The sequence below is a fragment of the Elephantulus edwardii genome, unplaced genomic scaffold (genome assembly GCF_000299155.1).
Source record: "Elephantulus edwardii isolate Elephantulus edwardi_28Jun2011 unplaced genomic scaffold, EleEdw1.0 scaffold00138, whole genome shotgun sequence".
Lineage (NCBI taxonomy): Eukaryota > Metazoa > Chordata > Mammalia > Macroscelidea > Macroscelididae > Elephantulus > Elephantulus edwardii.
This window is the reverse complement of record NW_006399888.1, coordinates 3,128,548-3,149,678: the sequence shown is the minus strand read 5'-3', so window position 1 is coordinate 3,149,678 and position 21,131 is coordinate 3,128,548. Positions and strand designations below refer to the sequence as shown.

At 35.6% G+C, this 21,131-nt stretch overlaps 1 protein-coding gene across 1 annotated transcript in view; it reads left to right on the top strand.

The window, feature by feature from the left end:
- GPCPD1 (glycerophosphocholine phosphodiesterase GDE1 homolog (S. cerevisiae)) overlaps nucleotides 1-21,131 on the top strand; it is a 62,990-nt gene that overhangs the window by 7,409 nt on the left and 34,450 nt on the right. Inside the window, exons 3-6 of the mRNA XM_006894263.1 lie at nucleotides 535-619; nucleotides 6,570-6,645; nucleotides 8,458-8,499; nucleotides 11,061-11,184. Coding sequence (XP_006894325.1) covers nucleotides 535-619; nucleotides 6,570-6,645; nucleotides 8,458-8,499; nucleotides 11,061-11,184 — 327 coding nt within the window. The remainder of the gene's footprint in view (nucleotides 1-534; nucleotides 620-6,569; nucleotides 6,646-8,457; nucleotides 8,500-11,060; nucleotides 11,185-21,131) is intronic.

Below are 21,131 nucleotides of genomic sequence, written 5' to 3'. Positions count from 1 at the left end.
AGTGCTTTGCATGACTAGTGTCTTCACATCTTGTGCTCCGATCTCAGTTCAAATGGTTTCTTAATGAGGCTTTCTCTTCAAAACTTTGTTAAATCTGAAAGGACAACTTGACCTTGTTGCTGTGATCTCACTTGTATCTTTACTTTTCTGTCTAACTTACAAGAAAGGAAGCTCCTTGAAGGTGGGGGGACTCTTTCTGTCTTAATCATAGCTGTATTTTCAGAGCCTATTGCAGAGCAGGCTGTAGTAAAACTGAGGGATTAGGGGAGCTCTGGTGGCCCAGTGGTAAGAAGCTGCAACTACAATCCCAGAGGCGCACAGTTCAAATCCACCAGATGCTTTGCCGGGGAAGGAGGGACAATCTCCTCCTGTACCAGTCAGATATGATTTGACGGTACACTCACACAAAAATAATAAAATAAAAATTAAAAAACAAACAAAAAAACCCTGAGGGATTGTGTAAATTATGAAGTCTTTACGCATTTTAATTTGATATTGATGCTGCTGCTTTTGTTTTTCTTTTTCTCCCCTCAGCATGTTATGGAAAGCAACCATTGTACTCAATAGAGGAGTATCAGTTCAGTATCGCTACTTTAAAGGGTGCTTCTTAGAACCAAAGGTATGTTTTCTTTATCTAGTTTCCAGTTTCTCAAGTAAATTACTTTCTTTCAAGAGCAATTAAATTTGAAAACAAAGTAAAATGAATTGGTTTTTTGGTCAATAACAGAAATGAAACTCTGGATTAATAATGTTATTATGAAAAAAGCAAGTAAGTACGTACTTCAAAGGCAGACCTTGTCTGCAGTGGAGTTTTTTTAAAAAATTAATAGTAAGTACATTCTCATCATGAAATTGGTTTTAATGATAACTAAATGCAATCTGTAGGTGTGTATTTTCTGTAACTTTGTAAATTCAGTTAATCAATACAAGAGTTTTTATTTTTGTTTTTATTTTTAATCCTTATACAGTGTGAATACACTTAGAAGAAGATATAGTGAGCTTTATGTGCATAATTATTTTTAAATTTTCACAACAGCCATCTCTTTGTGGCTGCGTTTTTTTTACTTTCATCAAAATGAGATTGATTTCTATTAATTTTTCTAAAAGGGGCTTTGATGGGCCAGACTTATTTTGGGAAAGCCTTTGACTATTGAAACTGCTTGCTCATAAGTGAGTTTTCATGAGAGAAGAAAAACAATTCATTCTTTTCCTCTTATTTTAAAGATAACTATTTGGTAAATGGACTTTCCTTCATATTTTTACCTTTGAGCATCTTAGGCTGCATGTGAACAGGATTTAGACGTGTCCAAGAAGAAAAGCATGGGTTATTTATTTTTAAATATACATATATATTTATTTCCTTTGGGGCTGTTAAACACCTATGTGTGAAAAATGCCCCTCCCCCCTATTTTCAAAGCCACCATCATAAAGAAAACTGTTAAATCCACTTGAGCTGTCTTTTGCACCTATTACGTTTCTTATTCCAAGAATTGATTATAAATACTAAGTAATTGAACTTAACCTTATGGTTGATCATGTTGGCTTATCTTGACAATAGTCTCACTTTAATGCCTTAAGAATAGGGCTTGTATTAGCCATTTGATGTTAAAGTTAAACCAAATAGTGGCGAGTTTTTTGAGTACAAATTGGCAAACTGAGTCATCTATGCATAGATCATAGAACCCATGACATTCAAAGCTTATTTTTAAGGTATGCAATTTAGCTTTGTAACGTGGGGAAAAAAACTAGCATTTACTCAGACATTTAGAAAAAGTCTAATACTAATACTAATGGGCATAGTTCTCTAAAGTAAGACTTTTGCCAACACGGGTCAAATTAAGCCAACCTATAACATTTTTTCTCTTCACTGAAAATGTGTCCAAAAAGCATTTAAAAAAAAAATTGGCAAGAAGACTACTTAACAGTAAAATACTCCAAGTTTTCTCCCTTGTAATACTTGCAAAAGTTTACAGTATATGTTGGTGAGTGTGTTTCTTTAAGTAGGTGCTCTGTGTCGCGTACACATGTACCGTGTGGTGCAGGGGCTGCCATGGTAAGTATGTTTTTCATGGAATAGAGTAAATAGCTACATAAAATCCCATGCCTGTGGTTAGAGGTTTTTCTTTGTTTTGTTTTTCAGTCCACTTAACAGCTTAAAATAACACTTTTCTTTTAAAAGTCGGTGGCACTTTTAAAATGCAGCACATTTTTAATAGAAATAATAGAGACTATCCTCGTTGTGCATTGTCAACTGAAAGGAATCTTAAATTATTAAATGATGTAAAATGCTTGAATTCATATTTTGAGTTTGAAGAAAGATAGTAAAGCACAGTAAATATTAGAGCATAAAGAAAGTTAATTAGGAGATAAAATTGGTGGTGTTATTTTGAAGTTGTCTACTCAGACCATTATAACTAAGTAACTAGCACAAGTTACTTAGCCTTCACCTTTCCCCATGAGGATTTAAGTTGAAGATTTCTCAAGTCCTTTTTCTTTGTAACAACTTCTAGAGATGGACAGCTTCTTCCCATGTGATTTGCAGCCTTTGAAAACCTGCTGGAGGGTCAGCTGGGAGTCGATTCTGACTTGATGTCAGGGGGGAAAACTGGATCTTTTTTCACTTTGCGGAATTACATGTTTTTACAAAAATAACATGTTAATTTGTTTAATGAAAAATAATTTTATAGATTACAAAACAAAACATTGTCATAAATAAATAAAGCAAATAAAAATAGTGAATATTCTTTGAATGAAGATGTAGATGAGTCTGCAGATAACACTGTTAATTTCATGTCTTTAACAGAGGTCCTTTTTAAATTAACATGTGAACATATCTGGTCCATGTCTATTTTGCTTGTGCCAGAATTAGGGATGTTTTCTCATGGTAAAACTGCTTTTTGTCTTTTGGTAAAATTGTTACTGTCTTTCCAATTTTTTTCTTCTTTTTACTAGAAATAGCTTTTATTTTTTAGTAACATTTGTATACTTCTAATTTTTTCAAGTACTAACCTACATTGATAGTTAGCTTCATTCCAAACATTTAACATTGTTCTAAATTTTCCTGATTTTTTTAAATCCATAAACAGCTGAAGCAGGCTTTTTAGAGTGGCCATTATTGTTTATTTTTCAAATAATCCAAGTTACCATTTTGAACAACAGAGTGTTAGTGTAGTAAATTCTCCTGGATGCTGTACTCTCATCATGTGCTGCCTGAGAACTGGACCTTCTGTGTGATGCTGCCAGTCCAGCTTCCTTTGCTGTACTCATTCTTAACTGACCATACTTGGTCTTACTAAAAGTAGTAATTTTAGTAACTATAGGTCTGGCCTTAAATGACATCATTGATGAGCTCAGATCATGTTTACAAAACTGTCAGAAAAAAATTGCATTTTTACGTTTATATTTTTATTATTGTTTGAAAACGATGATAACATGAGTAGCTAATTATTTTTTCTTGGTAGTTGTTAAAAAATAAAATCAGTCAGCCTCTCAGAATATTTTTCCTCAGTATTTGAGAGAGCAATCATTGAGGACATTTTTGTTTGATTTTGAGGAAACCAGTGGGTTTAAAAATATTTATGTTAGTATGCATATTTTTTGGAAGCAGGAGTGGCATCCACTTTCATAGTAGCTTGCCTCCGGAAACCCTATGAACCTGGAGAGAGGATGAGAGACACCCAAGCGTTGAGGACTCTCCTTCATAGGGTCGCTTTGAGTTGCCTGCAACTCGATGGCACTTAACAACAACAACAACATGCATATTTTAAAACATTTCTGCAATTATGGGGTGTGCAAATATGCTGTGTTAGGAAACAACTCGACCAGTACTTTTATTAAAATACTATTTTGATCTAATAGTGTTATTCTCCCACCACCCCCAAGCGTCCCCTTCCACTCATCTCCAAAATTAATAAAATTGTGGCAGACTTTGTAGCATGAAAGTGTTCTTTTTCTCATCTCAGGAACAGACTTATAGTTAACGTACTTGAAAGAACTGCATTTTAACTTATAACTTTACTAATATTGAAGTTTTAATTTTTTAAAAAAATTACAGTAAAGCTAAACTGTCTGTAGTTTAATAAGCATATTTTTGAAACTCAAAAGTATTTTAAAATTTGTATAACTTTCCCCCCAATACGACAACCAAGCAGCCTGAAGTACGGTGTTAGTGATAATAGACAAAATTTTAATACTTGTTGAAGACACCCTTTTGGACTGCTCCACAAGTACTCGATTCTGTATATAGCCAAGTTGTTTTATGCTCTGAGCAGTGGGTTGGTCAAAAGGATGCCTTTGCTAAAGGACTGATAAATTTGCTGCTAAAATGTTTCTTACTAAATACTGCATTCTCATGGCTGTTTTACATGGTTAGGTAGAAGTACTTGAGTTAAAGTTTCGTTACGTTCCTGAGGCTTTAATGAAAACAAATCTTTCTTTTTCCTGTATCTTTTTATCCCTGTCTACAATTTGTATACTTATACAGTCTTCTTTTAGCTCACATTTATCAGTGATTTTATAAGCCTATAGATCCAGACTCTTCACAGATATATGAGAGAGAGAGAGGAGAGACTGTGTGTGTGTGTGTGTTTTGAGGGGAGGTTTGGGTTGTGGTTTGTTTTTTGGGTTTTTCCTTTTGCTGTGTGCTGGCATATCTGATCCACCTGGCGCAGGAGGAGATTGCCTCTCCTCCTCCAGCAGAGCATCTGGTGGATCCAAACCCAGCGCCTTTGGATTGCAGCGCAGCTTCTTGCCACTAGGCCACCAGAGCTTCCTTGGATTGTGTTGTGTTGTGTTGGTTTGTTTTTTTTTTAAAGGAAAAACAACTAGAAGGATGAGGAAAGGGAATAGATTAGTCATTCTTTCTGCCTGTTATTGCTGAGAAATATTTTACCTAATTTTTTAGGTTTTGAAAACTGTTGAAAACACAATGCAAAATCTATGCCATGTAAAAAGTTGTAGTGGGGAAAAAGTTGTAGTGAAAAACATGTAACAGATGTAGAATTAAATGTATCTCTTTTCTTAGTGTAATTTAAATGAGGTTCATGTTTTAGGATTAGCAGTTTTATACTTAACATTTAAGAAAAAAAATTCATCCGCCAGTTCATAAATGAAACTCTTAGAGCAAGAAGGTAATCAAGTCAAGAAAGGGCACATTTCTTATGTGGCATCAACGATGTGAATGAATAGGTGATGCTGTTTTAGTTTACAAACTTTAGAAGTTTATATATATAAATTATAAATGAAACTTAAAAAATTATATAGAGTGGTATAATTACCTTCTGTTACTAATACACCTAATTTGTTGTCATTTTATACTTAACAAAATATGATCAATATTAACATTCTACAGGCTTATAAAAAGCATTCATTGCCATGTAACAGTGTAAGGTAGGAAGTTGTCTAGGTCTTTGATGAGAAAACTACCTATATGTCTCAGGTTTTTGCTGCCTTTTTTGTTTTCAGTATGTATCAGGTTTTAAAGAGCATATATGTATAGAAAAGATTACCTAAGAAAATTCTTATAGTGATTACGTCTGAGTAGTATATTAATAGGTTTTTATTCTCTGTATTAAGTTTCTACAGAGAATATATAAAGAAAAGAAACGAAAATATCATAAAAGGTTACACTTTGAACATTTATTTTTGAAATGTATAAAGTTTTCATTTGTCTGCATAATATTTTTTTCCTCCCTTAGTCATCAGAGGAAATTTAGGAATTAATCCTTTAGATATACTCAGGGAATCTTTGATAGTCTATTCTTCTTTAACTAGAGAAAACAAACAACTGTATATGTTACAAAAAAAAATACAAACCATTTTTGGTATGGAAAAAATAACAGAAAACAATAATGGATTTTCATGATATGACTTTATAGACCCTAAGGCAACATTGAAATCTGAATGTTCCCCTCTTAGCAAATTTGTTGTTCAAATTTACCCATCTGTGTGCCCTTTTAGAGTTTTTCTATGCTCTTTAGAAACATTGGTTAGTATAATAGGAGAAATCCTATAGTCTTCCTATATTCCATTTACTGTTACTAAATAGGGTTGCTATGGGATTTAAAAAATTCTTAAATATAATAAAGAAACTTTAGTTCCTGAGTAACTTGTGATAATTGACCTTGAGGTACTTGTTACTACCATTCTTTTTGGAAAGCAGAAAACAAGTGCTTTACCTAGTAATGCATCCATTGACTACTGACATTGCAAACTTAAAGGATATGTAGTGTTAACTTTAATGTCAAAATTGGTTTTAATTAAAAATTTAAATTTCTTTAAAGAAAAAAACTAGTATTGTAGATAGATTTAAAGAATGAGTTTAAGACACTTTTTTGTTCCAGTTCATCTGTTTTGTTTGTTTTCCGCCTCGTCCTCATTTTCTTCGAGCATTCTTCATGTTTTGTAACCTGATAGAGTCCTGCTTTTTGGCATTAATTATTGATGATTAGCAAAATAAATCTTTTGGTTTCATATTTAGTATAAGGTGTAGGCCACAAACAACTAATGGAGACATGGGTAGAAAATAAGGTCTAAGAAATTATTGCAGATATTTAACTTTTAAATTGCAGACTATCGGTGGTCCATGTCAAGTCATAGTTCACAAGTGGGAGACTCATCTACAACCACGATCAATAACCCCTTTAGGTATGGGCATTAACTGCATCTGTTTGAGGCATATGCATAAAGTTACTAATGCTGCACAATGGCTTAGTGGGATTGAATACATTTCTTTTTTCCTTAAATTTAAGTCAATGTATTGTCACTGCTACAGATTTTAGCCATTCATGGATCTTAGTTTCAGAGCTTAACGGTTCTCAGTTGCTTTTCTGTATAAACTATTAGAAATGCTTGCCTAGCTATCTTTTTCCTAGTTATCTTCATTTTCTTGGTTTATATTAAATTTTTATGAACTAGCTATTTTCATTTGGAATGGTTCCAAAGTTTGCAAAATAGCATACTTCTTGAAACTGAATATTCATGGCTTTCTTTATTTGCTCAAACTTCAAAAACTGGGAAAGAATTTACCCACAACAAAGATTCTTCAAATTTTTTTTTTAATGCTAAAAGTTAGTGAAGAAGTTATTCATTTTTTCTTTATTTTCCTTGTATATAAACTTGTATGAAAGAACTAAAACTTAAAACTACTTGGTTATAGCAGACATGTTTTCATCCTTATTTACTTAAATCCCCTGCTGGCTCTGTTAAAATTAAGACACTCAGTTCATTTTTATTTTGGTTAACATTTTGTTTTCTTGTGCCTAAAAATGGCATTTTTCTTCATACAAGTATTTTTTTCTATCCTGAAAATAATTTCATTTCACATGTGTTAACTTACTTGTATTCTTCTGTTAAATTTATTTAATGCTATGCAGTGTATCTTGTAGTTTCTAGGAAAAGTTAGAATTTAAAAATAATACATGATTTGCTCATTATTACTGTAGATTTGAAAGCAGTAGTGGGGACACATTTCATTTAAGCAGACACCTCATTCCATCCTCTTTATTGGAATTTCTTTTTATATATTTTAATATTGTTTGATAGTGTATGTACAGTTTTTAATTTGGTGTACTTTTGATTACAATAAACCCTTCCAATTCTGAGGTTGGAAATTATTTATATTAACCATTTAAACAGTTTACATTTTTAATCATCATGCATTCAAATGTATTTTCTTATTGTAAGAAGTGGGATGATTTTGCTTTTGGTCTTTTTTTTTTTTTTTTGCTTTTGGTCTTTTAAAAGAATTTCTTTTTGTACTTTTGGGGGACTTTTATATAAGAGCTGTCAGAAATCTACCAGAGTCTTCATAGGAAATTATCCATTCTTTTGAACTGTTTCAGGTTTGTTTAAGGTAAACAGGCAAGAGAAATAGGAATGAGAATACAATGGAATGGGCTTTACAACTTTTTATTTGAGATTTCCATTAGAGTTAGATATGCTAGCACTTAATTCTTTTTGGTAGCTCCTCACAGCTTTTTCAAACAGGTAAGTTTACAGTGTAAAGCTTTTAGCTAGTTACAGAGAATAGCTGGGATTTCAGGAAAATTACCTCTTAGACCAGCTCAGAATATGCACTACATAAGAATAAGCATTTTAATTGTGCCAAGACCTTTGGTTTGAAAAACAAGACATGTTATCATTGCCTAACGAAAGACCTGGTAGTCTTCTACATGGTGGGTGTAGAAGTTCATTCCGGTGCCTCCAGGGGCCTCCCGAAGTTTTCTTTTCCTAGTCTTTGCTATGTTGTCTGTAATTGCTAAAGAATGTGTGGGGTTTTACTGTTCGCTAGGCTCCTTAAAAAGGATTCTTCCTGAGGGCTACAATAAATATGCTTATTCACTTGGGCTGCCTTTATAGAGTTAATATTTTAAAAAATCCATAAAGTGATAAGCTTTTAGCTGTTCGTTATGTATACATAATGATTTTAATTAGGTTTACTGTTTTTCTTTATTCTAGAAAGTGAAATTATTATTGACGATGGACAATTTGGAATCCACAGTAAGTGAAACATCATTAATTTGTTTTTGTTTTGAGACTGCATTTGAAATTGTTTATGGGTATTGTTGAAATATTACCTTAACTTTATAGCAGAGTGTATGATTCTGAAAATAGAGTCTAAATCCAAGAAACAAATATATTCTATTAAATGAGTAGCTGCCAATGCGTCTTATGTTTTAAAAGTATTATCCTTTTGCTTTTAGTCCTCTGCTTTTTATTAACTAACCTTTAATTAATCTTGGGCTTTTAATTTTCTGATAATGTTGGTTATATGAATATAATTGTTTTAAAATTTTTATGTGGTTAGCTTGCATTCAGTTCCCTTGACTGATGAATGTCCACATGCACACCTATAAAAAACACTGCATCTGCTTCAGCCCTGTGAACCAGACCATTGTCATCTGTCTGTAGGGTTATCATTTGCTGATTATCAGATGTAGGTAACCCAGCTAAAAGCTTCATAAATAAATGGAGTGGTCAGGATATGAGCCACAGATGAATTGCTGATAACCAGTTTCCTTTCCTATTAAGCATGGGAAAGAACATGGCTTCCATGTTTTGGCTGAATTTTTACCGCAAACATTATGTTTATATGCACATTAGAAATGTGTGTAGCTCTAGCTGTGCTTGGATAGGAATTTAATTTTTTTTCCCCTCTTGATTTTGTGACTTGATTTTGTTGTTGTTTGCCGTCTAGTCAAGCACGACTCAGTGACCCTGTGAACAAAAGGCCTGAAGCTGCTCTGCAACTATTGACATTTATCAGTTCATAGAGTTTCCGGAGGCATGTTGTTTAGGAAGCAAATGCCACTCCTGCTTCCAACACCACAATGTTGGTCTAAAATGTTTTAGTATTTAGTGTTCTAGAATCTTGTCCTCACTTATTAGTTGTAAACATGTGTCAGAAAGGTTACTTTGTGGTAGAGTTGTTTACTACTATACTATATACTATAATAATACTATAATGATGATGTTTAATTGGTGTTTGTCTTTGTAAATGTTTGGGATGTCTTTCCTCATTTTTTGTAATTGCTCTAAATTAAATTTCTGTTAGCCTTCAAACTGAAAGATGTTTCTCCGAGTGTATCCATTTCTGAAAATTACACTTAAGAGCTAAAAGATGACAATGATTCTCACTCCCTTTAAAAAAAATTGACAGTGGTTAATGTTTATGTGTTGGGGTTTTGTTTGTTTGTTAGTGTGTACCATAGAGACAGAACTGACCCATAGCTGACCTTCTGGTGGATTGTGGGACAGTTAATCGCATGGGACAAAACTGAGACTGCCCATCCTTCTCCCACAGAGCAGCTGGTGGCCTCTAACTGTGTGCCTTTGGGATTGTAGCACAGCTTCTTGCCACAAGGCCACCGGAGCTCCCAGTGTTCATGTTATACCTTTGAAATGCATGATTTATTTACTTATTTCTTTAAATCTAGCTTAGGCCCAATATAATTGGCAATTTCTTCATGGTTTATTTTTGTTGTTGTTATGAGTTCACTTTCCCTCTTCAGTTCAATCAGTGCTAACAATACTGCAACCATGTAATTTACTTAGGACAAAATATCAAAATGTGAGAATGTAGAATTGATTCAGTTTTGATCTTCACTTTCTCATATTGAAAATCTTCAGCACCAATTGCCTATAACTAGTTTCCATTGAAACTTTGAAAATGTAGTAATAGTTATTTCTGATGGAACAAATTGCCAGCTTGGAAGTCATCTTGGAACTTGAGTTCTTTCTGAAAGAAATTTGTATTGTTTCAATAAGAATCTTTTAATTTGTTGTTAAAATGTGTATAATTGTTACCATTTTAATTTTTACCCTCAACACTTCAAATAACTTTTTCAACAACAAATGTAAGGTTGCCATAAAGGGATTTTGGAGAGAAAATACTTTGGTGTTTTAAAATGTGGATGTGGCCTATAGTAGTTTACTGTTATAGGCATAGCTGGTTTTATTGTGCTTTACATAATGGTATCTTTTTAACAAATGGAAGGCTTTCAGCAACCCCATTTAGCAAGTCTTTTGATGTCAATTTTTCAAGAGCATGATGCCATAGAAACATTTTGTGTCGTCACATTTTAGTCATTCTCCCAGTATTATTTTTTCATACTCCTCGTGCACACTTCATAAACAACAGTATAGCAGAGTCAGAACCAAATCATATCTGACTCTAGTGGATTTTCAGAGTAAATTGCATGGGAGGAGGTTGCCCATCTTTCAGCTGTTCTGCAGCTGGTTGTATTCAAACCACCTGCTTGAGCTATTGTAGCACGGCTTCTTACCAGTAGGCAACATAGAGCTCCCTTTGTATACACTGGGAAACAATCAGATTCACATGACTTGCCTTATTGGGCTAGTCACTTGACTGAGGTCTCAAACCAAACCTACAGTATCTCTGAAATCTGCCTGTAGTGTACTTTTTTAGTTTGTTTCAGAAAACATGTGTGATTGACTTGCTTGTATGAATGTTGAATTGGTAAATGTTTTCTTATTATACACCACAAAACAAATTTTCTTAACTGTATAGTAATTACTGTTTTTCATATTTACTCTGCCAGATGGTGTTGAAACGTTGGATTCGGGATGGCTGACATGTCAAACTGAAATAAGATTACGTTTGCATTATTCTGAAAAACCTCCTGTCTCAATAACCAAGAAAAAATTTAAAAAATCTAGATTTAGGTATGACTTTATTACTTGAGCCACTTATTTTCATTATTGCTAGTGTTCTGATTCCTTTGGTTTTTGATCTGAAGTGTGAAAAGAAACTAATGGCACAGGTGTAGCTGCCACTTCTTTTTAAAATATTTACAGGATCTTTTGATAGTGCTACTTTCCCTGCTCCGGTTGCCACAGTCACACATAACTTAATACATAAATTTAGAACAAGAAGAATTGGGTTTTGTATAGATAAGTGGTTGCTTTTTGTTGTTTGTACCATTTGAAATATTCTGATATAGGAAGCAGAGAAAGCAGTTGTTGGAAATAGCTTTCAGTGTTCTGAATTTCAGTATGAGCTGAAAACGAGAAACCTTTCCACAGGGAAAAAGTAGCCATTACCATCATTTTAAGATAAGTTTCTGGAAAAATGTTTGTGTGCATGTGCTCATGAGTTTATATACTTAATTTTTCCCTTCCAGAGATCTCTAAACAGAATGTTTAGTTTTCCTATTTTTACAACTCGATTCCCCCCCCCTTTATGTTTTCAACTTTTTTTTTAATTACTGACCTTTCATTCTTAGGTGGCTGATTTTTTAAACAAGCACAGTTCTGATGATCTTAATTTGTGAAGCAATTTGTTATTTAGCTAAGGGGTTACCTTAAGAGTTGGATTTGTTTCAAGCTTTAAAGAGTATCTCAGGGAGCTTATGTTAATTTAAGCAATCGAGCTGGGTAAATGACTAAATAGTAAGTCAGTTTTACTTTCGGTAACACAATTCTCTAAGTGAACTGTCTTTAAAAAGCCACGTCAACTACCATTTGGATTTTTGTGACATTTTAGGACTCAGAGTTTCAAGTGTTAATTTCTAATGTATCCTTTTCTGACTAAATGGGCTAATTTGAAGGGACAATTTTTAGTAATATAATTAATCATATAATACTTAACCTTCATAATAAAATTAATAATAATATTACAGCTTGCAAAGCCATGAATGTTTTACTTTAGTTGCATAAATATTTCAATGCTCACATAGCTCAGTGATAAGTAAGATGTGGGGACAAGTGAGTGACGTTTAATTGTCTCTTGTGTTAGTGGTTCAGAGTTCCTTTACCAAGAGAAGGCAGACCTTTCCTCTATGCCTTTTCTAGGCCTCTGCTTTGCTGGTATAGAACTGAAGTGCATTTTCAAGATCCATTTGACCTCTAAGACTCCCAACTAGTTAGATTTACGTAATTGAATTTTATTTATTATTAAAAAAACTAAGTTACACTGTTGTTGTTGTGTGTTGTGGAGTTGCCTGCAACTCATAGCAACCCTATGCACAACAGCCCTAAACCTTGCATTATCCTGTGCCAACTTACTGTCTCCAACACACTTACCCCCATTACTCCAGTCACTGAATCAATCCATCTCATCAAGGATCTTTCTCTCTTGTGCTGTCCCTCCACTGTTGGAAGCATGATGTTCCTCTCCAAGGACTGGTGCCTCTTTGTAGCATATTCAAAGTAGGTCAGATGAAGGTTCAGAATCCTTGCCTCAAAGAAGCAGATTGATTTCACCCTCTCTAGCTTAAAGGCATCAGTTCTCCTTCTGTCATCCCTAGTCATTGTGAAGCTTTCTTCTTTTTTTTTACAAAGGCAAGGCTGGTGTGCCCAAGTTTATTGAAAATATTACAGCAAATAGACTCAAACAGCTCCATGTGGTGTTTTGAAATTCATCCCAGCTGTGGACTTTCTGATGCATAGCACGTAAAGACCATGGCCTGGATCAGGCACACCTTAGTCTCCAGACTGACATCATTGCTGTTCAGTACTTTGGAGAGGTCTCTGGCAGCTGACTTTCCATTGCAACACGTCTTTTAATTTCCTGTCTGCTGGTGGCAAGAGTGTTGATTATGGAGCCAACCAGACTAAAGCTATCAACAGTCTTAATCTCTCCATCATCTATCATGATGCTGTCAGTTAGCCCAGTCTTGAGAAACTTTGTTTTCTTGATACTGAACTTCAGTCCACATTGAAGACTGCAGTCCCTGAAATGCAGCAATCTTCAGGTCCTCCTAAGTTTCAGCAAGCAGGGTTGTGTCATCTGCATAATGCAGATTGTTGGTGAGTCTTCCTCCAATCTGATTTCTCCGCATAGAGCCCAACTTACATTTGCATTGTTAATTATCTTATTTGAGAAATGCCTTGATAAAGATAGAAGTAGGAGGTTAAGTAGACATTATTTGGGTTTTATTAGGACCCTCCTTCTTATAGTTGAGCATGAAGATTTAATTGGAATATAAATACATACTGAATTCTTACTTATCATATTACTTTTTCAAATATTCTTGTAATTTCCTGGCTTAAAATGAATTAATATTTTTTATAACCATACTTAATTGGATTCTGTACCTTAAATAATACTGGTTCCCAGGGGAAAAAAGTGACCATGTGCCACACCCCTATCCCACACTCATGTCAGTGATAGATTAAGCCTTTGCGGAATAGGAAACTACAGTGGTGCCCCTAAAACCCCAAAAATTGAACCAACTGTTGCCAAGTCAGTTCTAGACCCTTCATGAATTTATGAGGCTGTAAAGTTTTATAGAAGAAAGCCCATCTGTGGAGCCTCTCAGCTAGTGGATTTGAGCCAGTGACCTTTGGGGCAGCCCTACCAGTCCTACTATACTATGCCACTAGAATACCTTACAAAGATAACCAGGACTTATATAATGGTAGCACTTTATATACACTACTCGACTTGTGTTCCCATCTCATTAAAACAAGTTTTAAATACAAGTTTCTCTTACTTCCTTCAGTAAGTAGAAAATACTATCTCTTTTATGATAGTTAACACTGTGATTGTAACAAAGGGCTCAGAGATGGTGAGAATGGCAGTGGATAGGGCCAAGTTCCTTTCCATTGTTCATGAGTCACTGTGAGTTGTGGTCAACTCAACAGCACATAAGAACAACTTGCCTTTTACATATTTGAAGAAATCTTTTAGTACCCTCACCTCATCCACTCATTGCTGTTGAGTTGGAAATGACCCATAGCTGACCCTCCACTGGGTTTTCAGAGGCAGTAGTCGCCCAGGAGGAGATTGTCCATCTTTGTTCTAAGGAGCTGCTGGTGGATTCAAATCACCAGAGAGAATTGCCCTTTGGGTTGGTTAGCTGTGCAGCTTTTTACAGATTATGCCAGTTCTTGTGAATACTTTATATTTGATTGAAAAAGGAAAAAAGATTGCTGGGTGGAGTAACTTTTCATCCTTGGCCTTGCCTCCTTCCCATGCTGATACTTGGGAGTCTGTTTGCATATCTTAGCAGAGAACATTTGTTCTTTCAGATGTACCAGCAGAATCACTTGCCCAGAACCTTTCTTGAGTGTTTGATTTTAGAGGAGAGATGACAATTTGATTTGAGTTACTAAAATGCTGTTTTCAAGTTTATAATGTGATTACAGAATACTACTAATTGATTAATAAATACGGTCATGCAGGGAGAAGAGGCCCATTGCCAACACAATTGTATTATTTGTATCACAAATTGAATTTGACTTATATTTAGAATGAAAAGTTTTCCTAGTTCTATTGTTATTCTTTATTTAGAGCAACATTGCTTGCTACATTTACATTATTAAAATTAATGTAGCCTGTATACATTCCAATTGGTACTTGAAATACTTCAGAATTGAGTTGACTTTGCACGGTACAAGTTGTTAGGTGCTTTCAAGTTGAGTGTAGCTCATAGGAACCCTGTGAACAAAAGATCTAAACCTTGTCCTATCATGTGCCATTCTCACAATCTCTGATACACTTGAACCCATTGCTGCAATCACTGTGTCAGTCCATCAGCTGAATGTCTGTTTTTCTTTCACGGAATTTCCAGCTTTCTGAGATGCTGTTCCTTCCTAAGGAATACCTTCTAACATTATGCCCCAACAATATGCGAGACTTTATCATCTTTGCCTCCAAGGAGCATTCTGGCTGCATTTTCTCCAAGACATACCTGTTCTTTTGGCTCTCCATGGGATGTCCATGTACCCTTCTCTAACGCCACAACTCAAAGGCACTACTTCTTCTGTTGTACAGCTTTCAGATAAATAGCAAGTGGTTGAAAAGACCATAATATGAATCAAATGCACCTTAGTCTTGAAATTGACATCGTTGCTCCTCAGTAAATGGGGGGTGTGGGGTGTCCCTGACTGCTGACTTTCCTAAAGCAATATGTACTCTGATCTAACGGCTGTTACCAAGGCTGATGATTTTGTATCCAAGTAAGATGACATCGTTAACAGTTTCAAACGTCTCCATCTGTCATGATGATATCTCTCAAACCAGTGGTGAGATTTTTTTGTTTTTCTTGATGTTGAGATGTAATCCATATTAAAGGTTTGGTCTTTGACCTGCTGCAGCAAGTACAGCAAGTGCTTGAAGTCCTCGCTTTATGCAGGCAAGGTTGTGTCATCTACATTACCAGGTTGTTGATGAGTTCCTTCCTCTAATCCTGACGCCACATTCTTCTTCATAAAGTTCAGTTTCTCAAATGATGGTTTGTTTTTTATTTACTTGAAAATTGAGTAGGTCTCAAAACAACTATGAGATACCATCTTACCCCAGTAAGAATAGCAAAATTTAACAGAACGACAAACATCAAATGCTGGCAAGGTAGTTGAGAGATGGGAATCCTTATTCACTGTTGGTGAGAGTATGAAATGGTGCAGCCTTCCATGAAGGCTGTATGGCGCCCTCTCAAAAAGTTGCAAATAGAAATACCATTGGACCCAGCAATTACACTGCTGGAAATATATCCCAAAGAAACTATAACCGCCACCCAAGCAGATATATGCACACCCATATTTACCGTGGCTTTGTTCGCAATAGCAAAGAGTTGGAAACAACCCAAGTGCCCATTAACAAACAAATGGATAGAGAAGCTGTGGTATATTCACACAGTGGAATAGTATGCTGCATTCAAAAAACAAGGGACTCGAAATAGACGACCCTGGAGGACATTATGCTGAGTGAAATATCTCAGTCACAAAAGGACAAATATTGCATAAGGTCACTTGTAAAACGGGACTGACATCAAGGTTGAGGGAAGACTGAGAAAGGGGGGATAAATTATGTGTACTGCATTGAAACAGATGAGGGAGAGAACTGTTAAAAAGGGATATATGAGTAGGTATTATTGTCATGACAGGAGTCCGGAATGAAGGCTACACAGTGGAGTGGACTTGGAGAGAAGGATTTTATAATAATAAAGAATTTTTGTTTTGCTTTTCAAAGAGAAGAGCGAGTTGGGTAGAGGGTGGGCAGGGAGAAAAGTACAACAATGAATGGAAATCCTAAGTTCCTGTAAACTTTGATTAAAATGAATTTTAAAAAATTGAGTAGGTATGGAGAGGGCTACCACTCTGCTAACACACCTTTTTAATTTTAAACCGTATTTCCTTGTTCTGCACAACTTGGTTTAGGCATAGCTTTCGCAGAGTGCAATTACATGTTCTTGGTTTCCCGTTCTTCTCAGTGTTGGCCATTATTTGTTAAGACCCACACAGTTAAATGACTTTGTATAATCAATGAAGCACAAATAGTTATTATTCTGGTATTTTCTGCTTTTAGCCAGGATCCATTTGAAATCAGCAGTGATATCCCTAGCATCACAAGCTCTCCTAAACCCAACTTAAACTTCAGGCCATTCTTTCATAATGTAATGTTCTAGCCATTTTTGAATGGTCTTCAGCAAGATTTTTCTTGCATGTTATATTAATGATACTGTTGATAATTTCCACATTGTCCGTCACGTCTTTTTGTTACAGTGACTCTGTATTCCCTCTTTCTTCTTTGGATGTTTTCTAAATAATTCAAAAATCTGCCCGTAGCATCTCTCAGTATTAAAACTCAAGGCTTGAGTTTGTACAAATAATGTTTTTAAATAATTGCTTCTTATTGGGAGAAGATTGGACTTAGAAGACTCTATGCTCTAGTAAACTTCTTACATTGTTGGGAGACCTTTTTTTCTGTTGTTGATGTTGTTAAAACATTTTTAATTTTTCCCCTCTCTACTAGTTTATTTACAAAATTTGAATACAAATTTGAACATAATCTTTGAATTTCCCTCACCCCCTTCCCATCAAATTGTACGACCCAATGATTAATCCCCCTATCCTCTTGCACATCCACATCCCTCTGCTTCCAGCTTCTCCTACCCCTCCTGGATCCTTTTACTAATTTTTTTAACTTTTTTTTTGCATTTTATTTAAATTTATCATTAATTTCAGTAGAAATTTACAGAGACTTTGGATTCCCATTCATTCATTGTTGCACTTTTCTACCCTCCCAACCCTCCCCCCTAGTACACTACCCTCTTGGAAAAGTAAAAGAAAAATTATTTCATTTTTTTACAAACCCTCCCCTAAATCCACTCCACCATGTAGCCTTCACTCTAGACTCCTGTCATGACAAAAATACCTAATCACATATCCCTTTTAAACAGTTTTCTCCCTCATCTGTTTCAATGCAGTATACATTATTGAACACAGCTTTCTCATTCTCTCCCCAACCCCAAGGTCAGTCTTGTTTTACAACAGTGGCACCGTGCAGTATTTGTCCTTTTTTTTACTGAGATAACTTCACTCGGCATAATGTCCTCCAGAGTCACCAATTTTGATTAATATTGCATGAGTTCCTTGTTTTTCAATGCAGCATAGTATTCCATTGTGTGAATATACCACAGCTTCTCTATCCATTTGTTTGTTGATAGGCACTTAGGTTGTTTCCAACTCCTTGCTATTGTGAACAAAGCTGCAGTAAACATGGCTGTGCATTATACTCATTCTACAGTAAGGTTTTATACAATGTTTATCCTTGTGGAACTGAGTTACTTCACTCAGCATAATGCTCTACAGTCCCTCCCTAGTTAGGTAATAATTTACAAAGTTCTTGTTCTTGCGTGCTGCATAGTATTCCATTAAGTGAATGTACCATAATTTCTCAGTCTATTCATATGTGGTTGGACATATGGGCTGTTTGCATGTTCTTGCGATGGTAAATATAATACTGCTGTGAACATTGGTGTACAAATCTCAGTTTGTGCCTCTGTTCTCATATTCTCAGGGTATATTCCAAGTAGTTGAATAGCTGGGTCATATAGAATTTCTATGTTCGGCTTTTTGAGGACGTGCCAAACTGCCTTCCAGAATGCTTGCACCATTTTACAATCCCACCAACAGTGTATTAAGATTTCCTTGCTCGCCACATCCTCTCCAATTTTACTTGCTGCCCTGGTTACTTTGCCAGTCTTACTGGCGTGAGATAGTACCTCATTGTGATTTTGATTAGCATCTCTCTTATTGCCAGTGATTTGGAGCATTTCTACATGTGTTTGCCATTCTAATAGCGTCCTCTGAAAATTCTTTCCATGTCTTTTGCTCATTTTGTAATCGAGTGATCAGTCTTTTTCTTACAGAGGCCCAGGTGGATCAGAGACCTGGGAGTAAAGCCCAAAACCATAACGTTCATAAGAGACAAACTGAGATCAAGCTTAGAAGTGCTAGTTGAAGATATAGACTGCCAGATACAACCAGAAATGCACAATCTAAAAGAGTATATATGGGACCTTCTAAAGATTAAATCTCTGTGCACATCAAAAATTTTTTCCAACGGTGAAAAGAAAACCTAGACTGGGAAAAAACATTTGACAGTACTATCTCAGACAAGAGTCTTATAACAAAAGTTGTGAGGCCTTTTTAGAGTTCAAGACTCATTTGCATTATAGACACATACTGTGTATGTATTTATAATCAACACTCTTGGCACCAGCAATTAGGAAATCAAAATAGGAATTGCATTAGGAAAATTTGCTGTCAGGGACCTCTCCAGAGTGTTAAAGAACAGTGATGTCATTCTGGAGACTAGGATGTACTTGATCCAGGCCATGATTTTTTATGTTACCTTTTATGCATCAGAGAGCTGGATAATGACCAGAGAGGACAGAAGAATTGATGCTTTTGAGTTGTAGTGCTGGAGGAAAGTCTTGAACATACTATAAACTACCAGAAGAACTGACAGGTCTGTCCTGGAGAGAGTGAAATAAAGCTATTCCTTGAAGGCAAGGATTTTGAGGCTCTGTTTCACATACTTTGACCATGTTGCCAAGAGGGACCAGTCCTTGGAGAATGACATCATGCTGAGAAAGGTGGAGGGATAACACAGGAGAGGAAGATTCTGGATGAGATGGACTGACACAGTAACTAGGGTAATGAGGATAGGCGTGTCAGAGACTGTGAGATTGGCCCAGGATAGGGCAGAGTGCAGAGCTATTGTACACAGGGTCTCTGAATCGTGGGAAACTTGACAGCACGTAAAAACAACGTGTGTGTGTGTGTATGATAATTTTTTTTAATAAGTGTTACCCTGGTATCCTAGTGATTGGGAATTGCACTGCTGACAGGAAGTCATGTGGTTTAAATTCACTAGCTGTTCTGTGGAAGAAAGATGGACAATCTGCTCTTGTACAGTGTGTAGCCTCTGAAAATCTCCTGGAGGCTCAGCCATGAGTTGCTTATGATTCAGCATATAGGAGTAACTTATGTACATGTATAGGTTTGATACAAGTATTTATCCTTTACTGATATATTTTTCATGAAGTACTTTTCACTGTGTTATGATAATGTTGTTGCTAGATGTCATCAAGCAACCTTATGAATAGCAGATCGGAACCTTGTTCTTCCTGTACAGTCCTCAACTTCTCTGATATACTTGAACCCATTGATATAATCACTGTATCAGTCCATCTCATTGAGGGTCTTCCTTTCTTTTGCTGACTCCTCTTCCTTTCCAAGCCATGATAATCATCCAAGGACTGGCCTTCCTAACAACATGACCACAGTATGTGTGGCATCCTTGGTCATTCACCATCCTTGCCTTAAAGGAGCCACTGTAATTGCACTTTCTCTAAGATATACGTGTTTGTTCTTTTGGCAGCCTATGGGATATTCAGTATTCTTCTGTTTTCCAACACCACATCTCGAAGGTATCAGTTCTTCTGCCAGCCTTTGTCATTGTCCAACTTTAAAATGCATATCAAGTAATTGAAAAGACCATGGCCTGGATTTGGCACACCTTAATATTCACAATGATGTTGTTGCTCTTTAGAGCTTTTGAGAGTTCCTTGACAACGGATTTTCCCAGTGCAACAGAACACGTCTTTTGATGTCTTGTCTACTGGTACCAGGGATGTTGATTGTGTATCCAAGTTAGATAAAATTGACAGCTTGAGTCTTTTCCCCTTTCTCTTGTGATGCTGCCTGTTTGTCTAATGGTTATTTTTGTTTTCTTGATAATCAGATGAAGGCTTAGTCTTTGATCTTCTATAGCAAGTGTTTCAAGTCCTCTTCACTTTGAGCAGGCAAGGTTGTATCATCTGCATAACGCAGGTGGTTGATGAGTCTTCATCTGATCTCATGCCAAATTCTTCCTAAAGTCCTGCTTCTCAAATTATTTGCCCAGCATAAAGATTGAAGAGTTAAGGAAAGGACAAAGCCCTGACACACCCTTTCTTGATTTTAAACTATATAGTTATCATGCTTTGTTTGGACAACAGCTGCTTGGTCTGTGTATAGATTTTGCTTGAGCATAATTCAGTGTTCTGAGATTCTCATTTTTCTCAATGTTAGCCATAATCTCTTGTGATCTACACAGTCATATTATATTGCATAGTCAATAAAACACAAATAGGCATCCTTCTAGTATGCTTTCAGCTAGGATTCATCTTGCATCAGCAGTGATATCCCTTATGCCATGGTCTCTTCTAAAAGTTCAAGCTTGAGCTTCTGGCAATTCTCTGTTGGTGGTGTATTGTTTTAGTTATTTTTAATAATCCAGCAGAGCTTTACTTGTGTGTCATTATTGATAGTATTGGATCACCTTTCTTGTGCTATGATAGAGTAAGGGAGAAAATTCAATTTGCAACCACCGACTA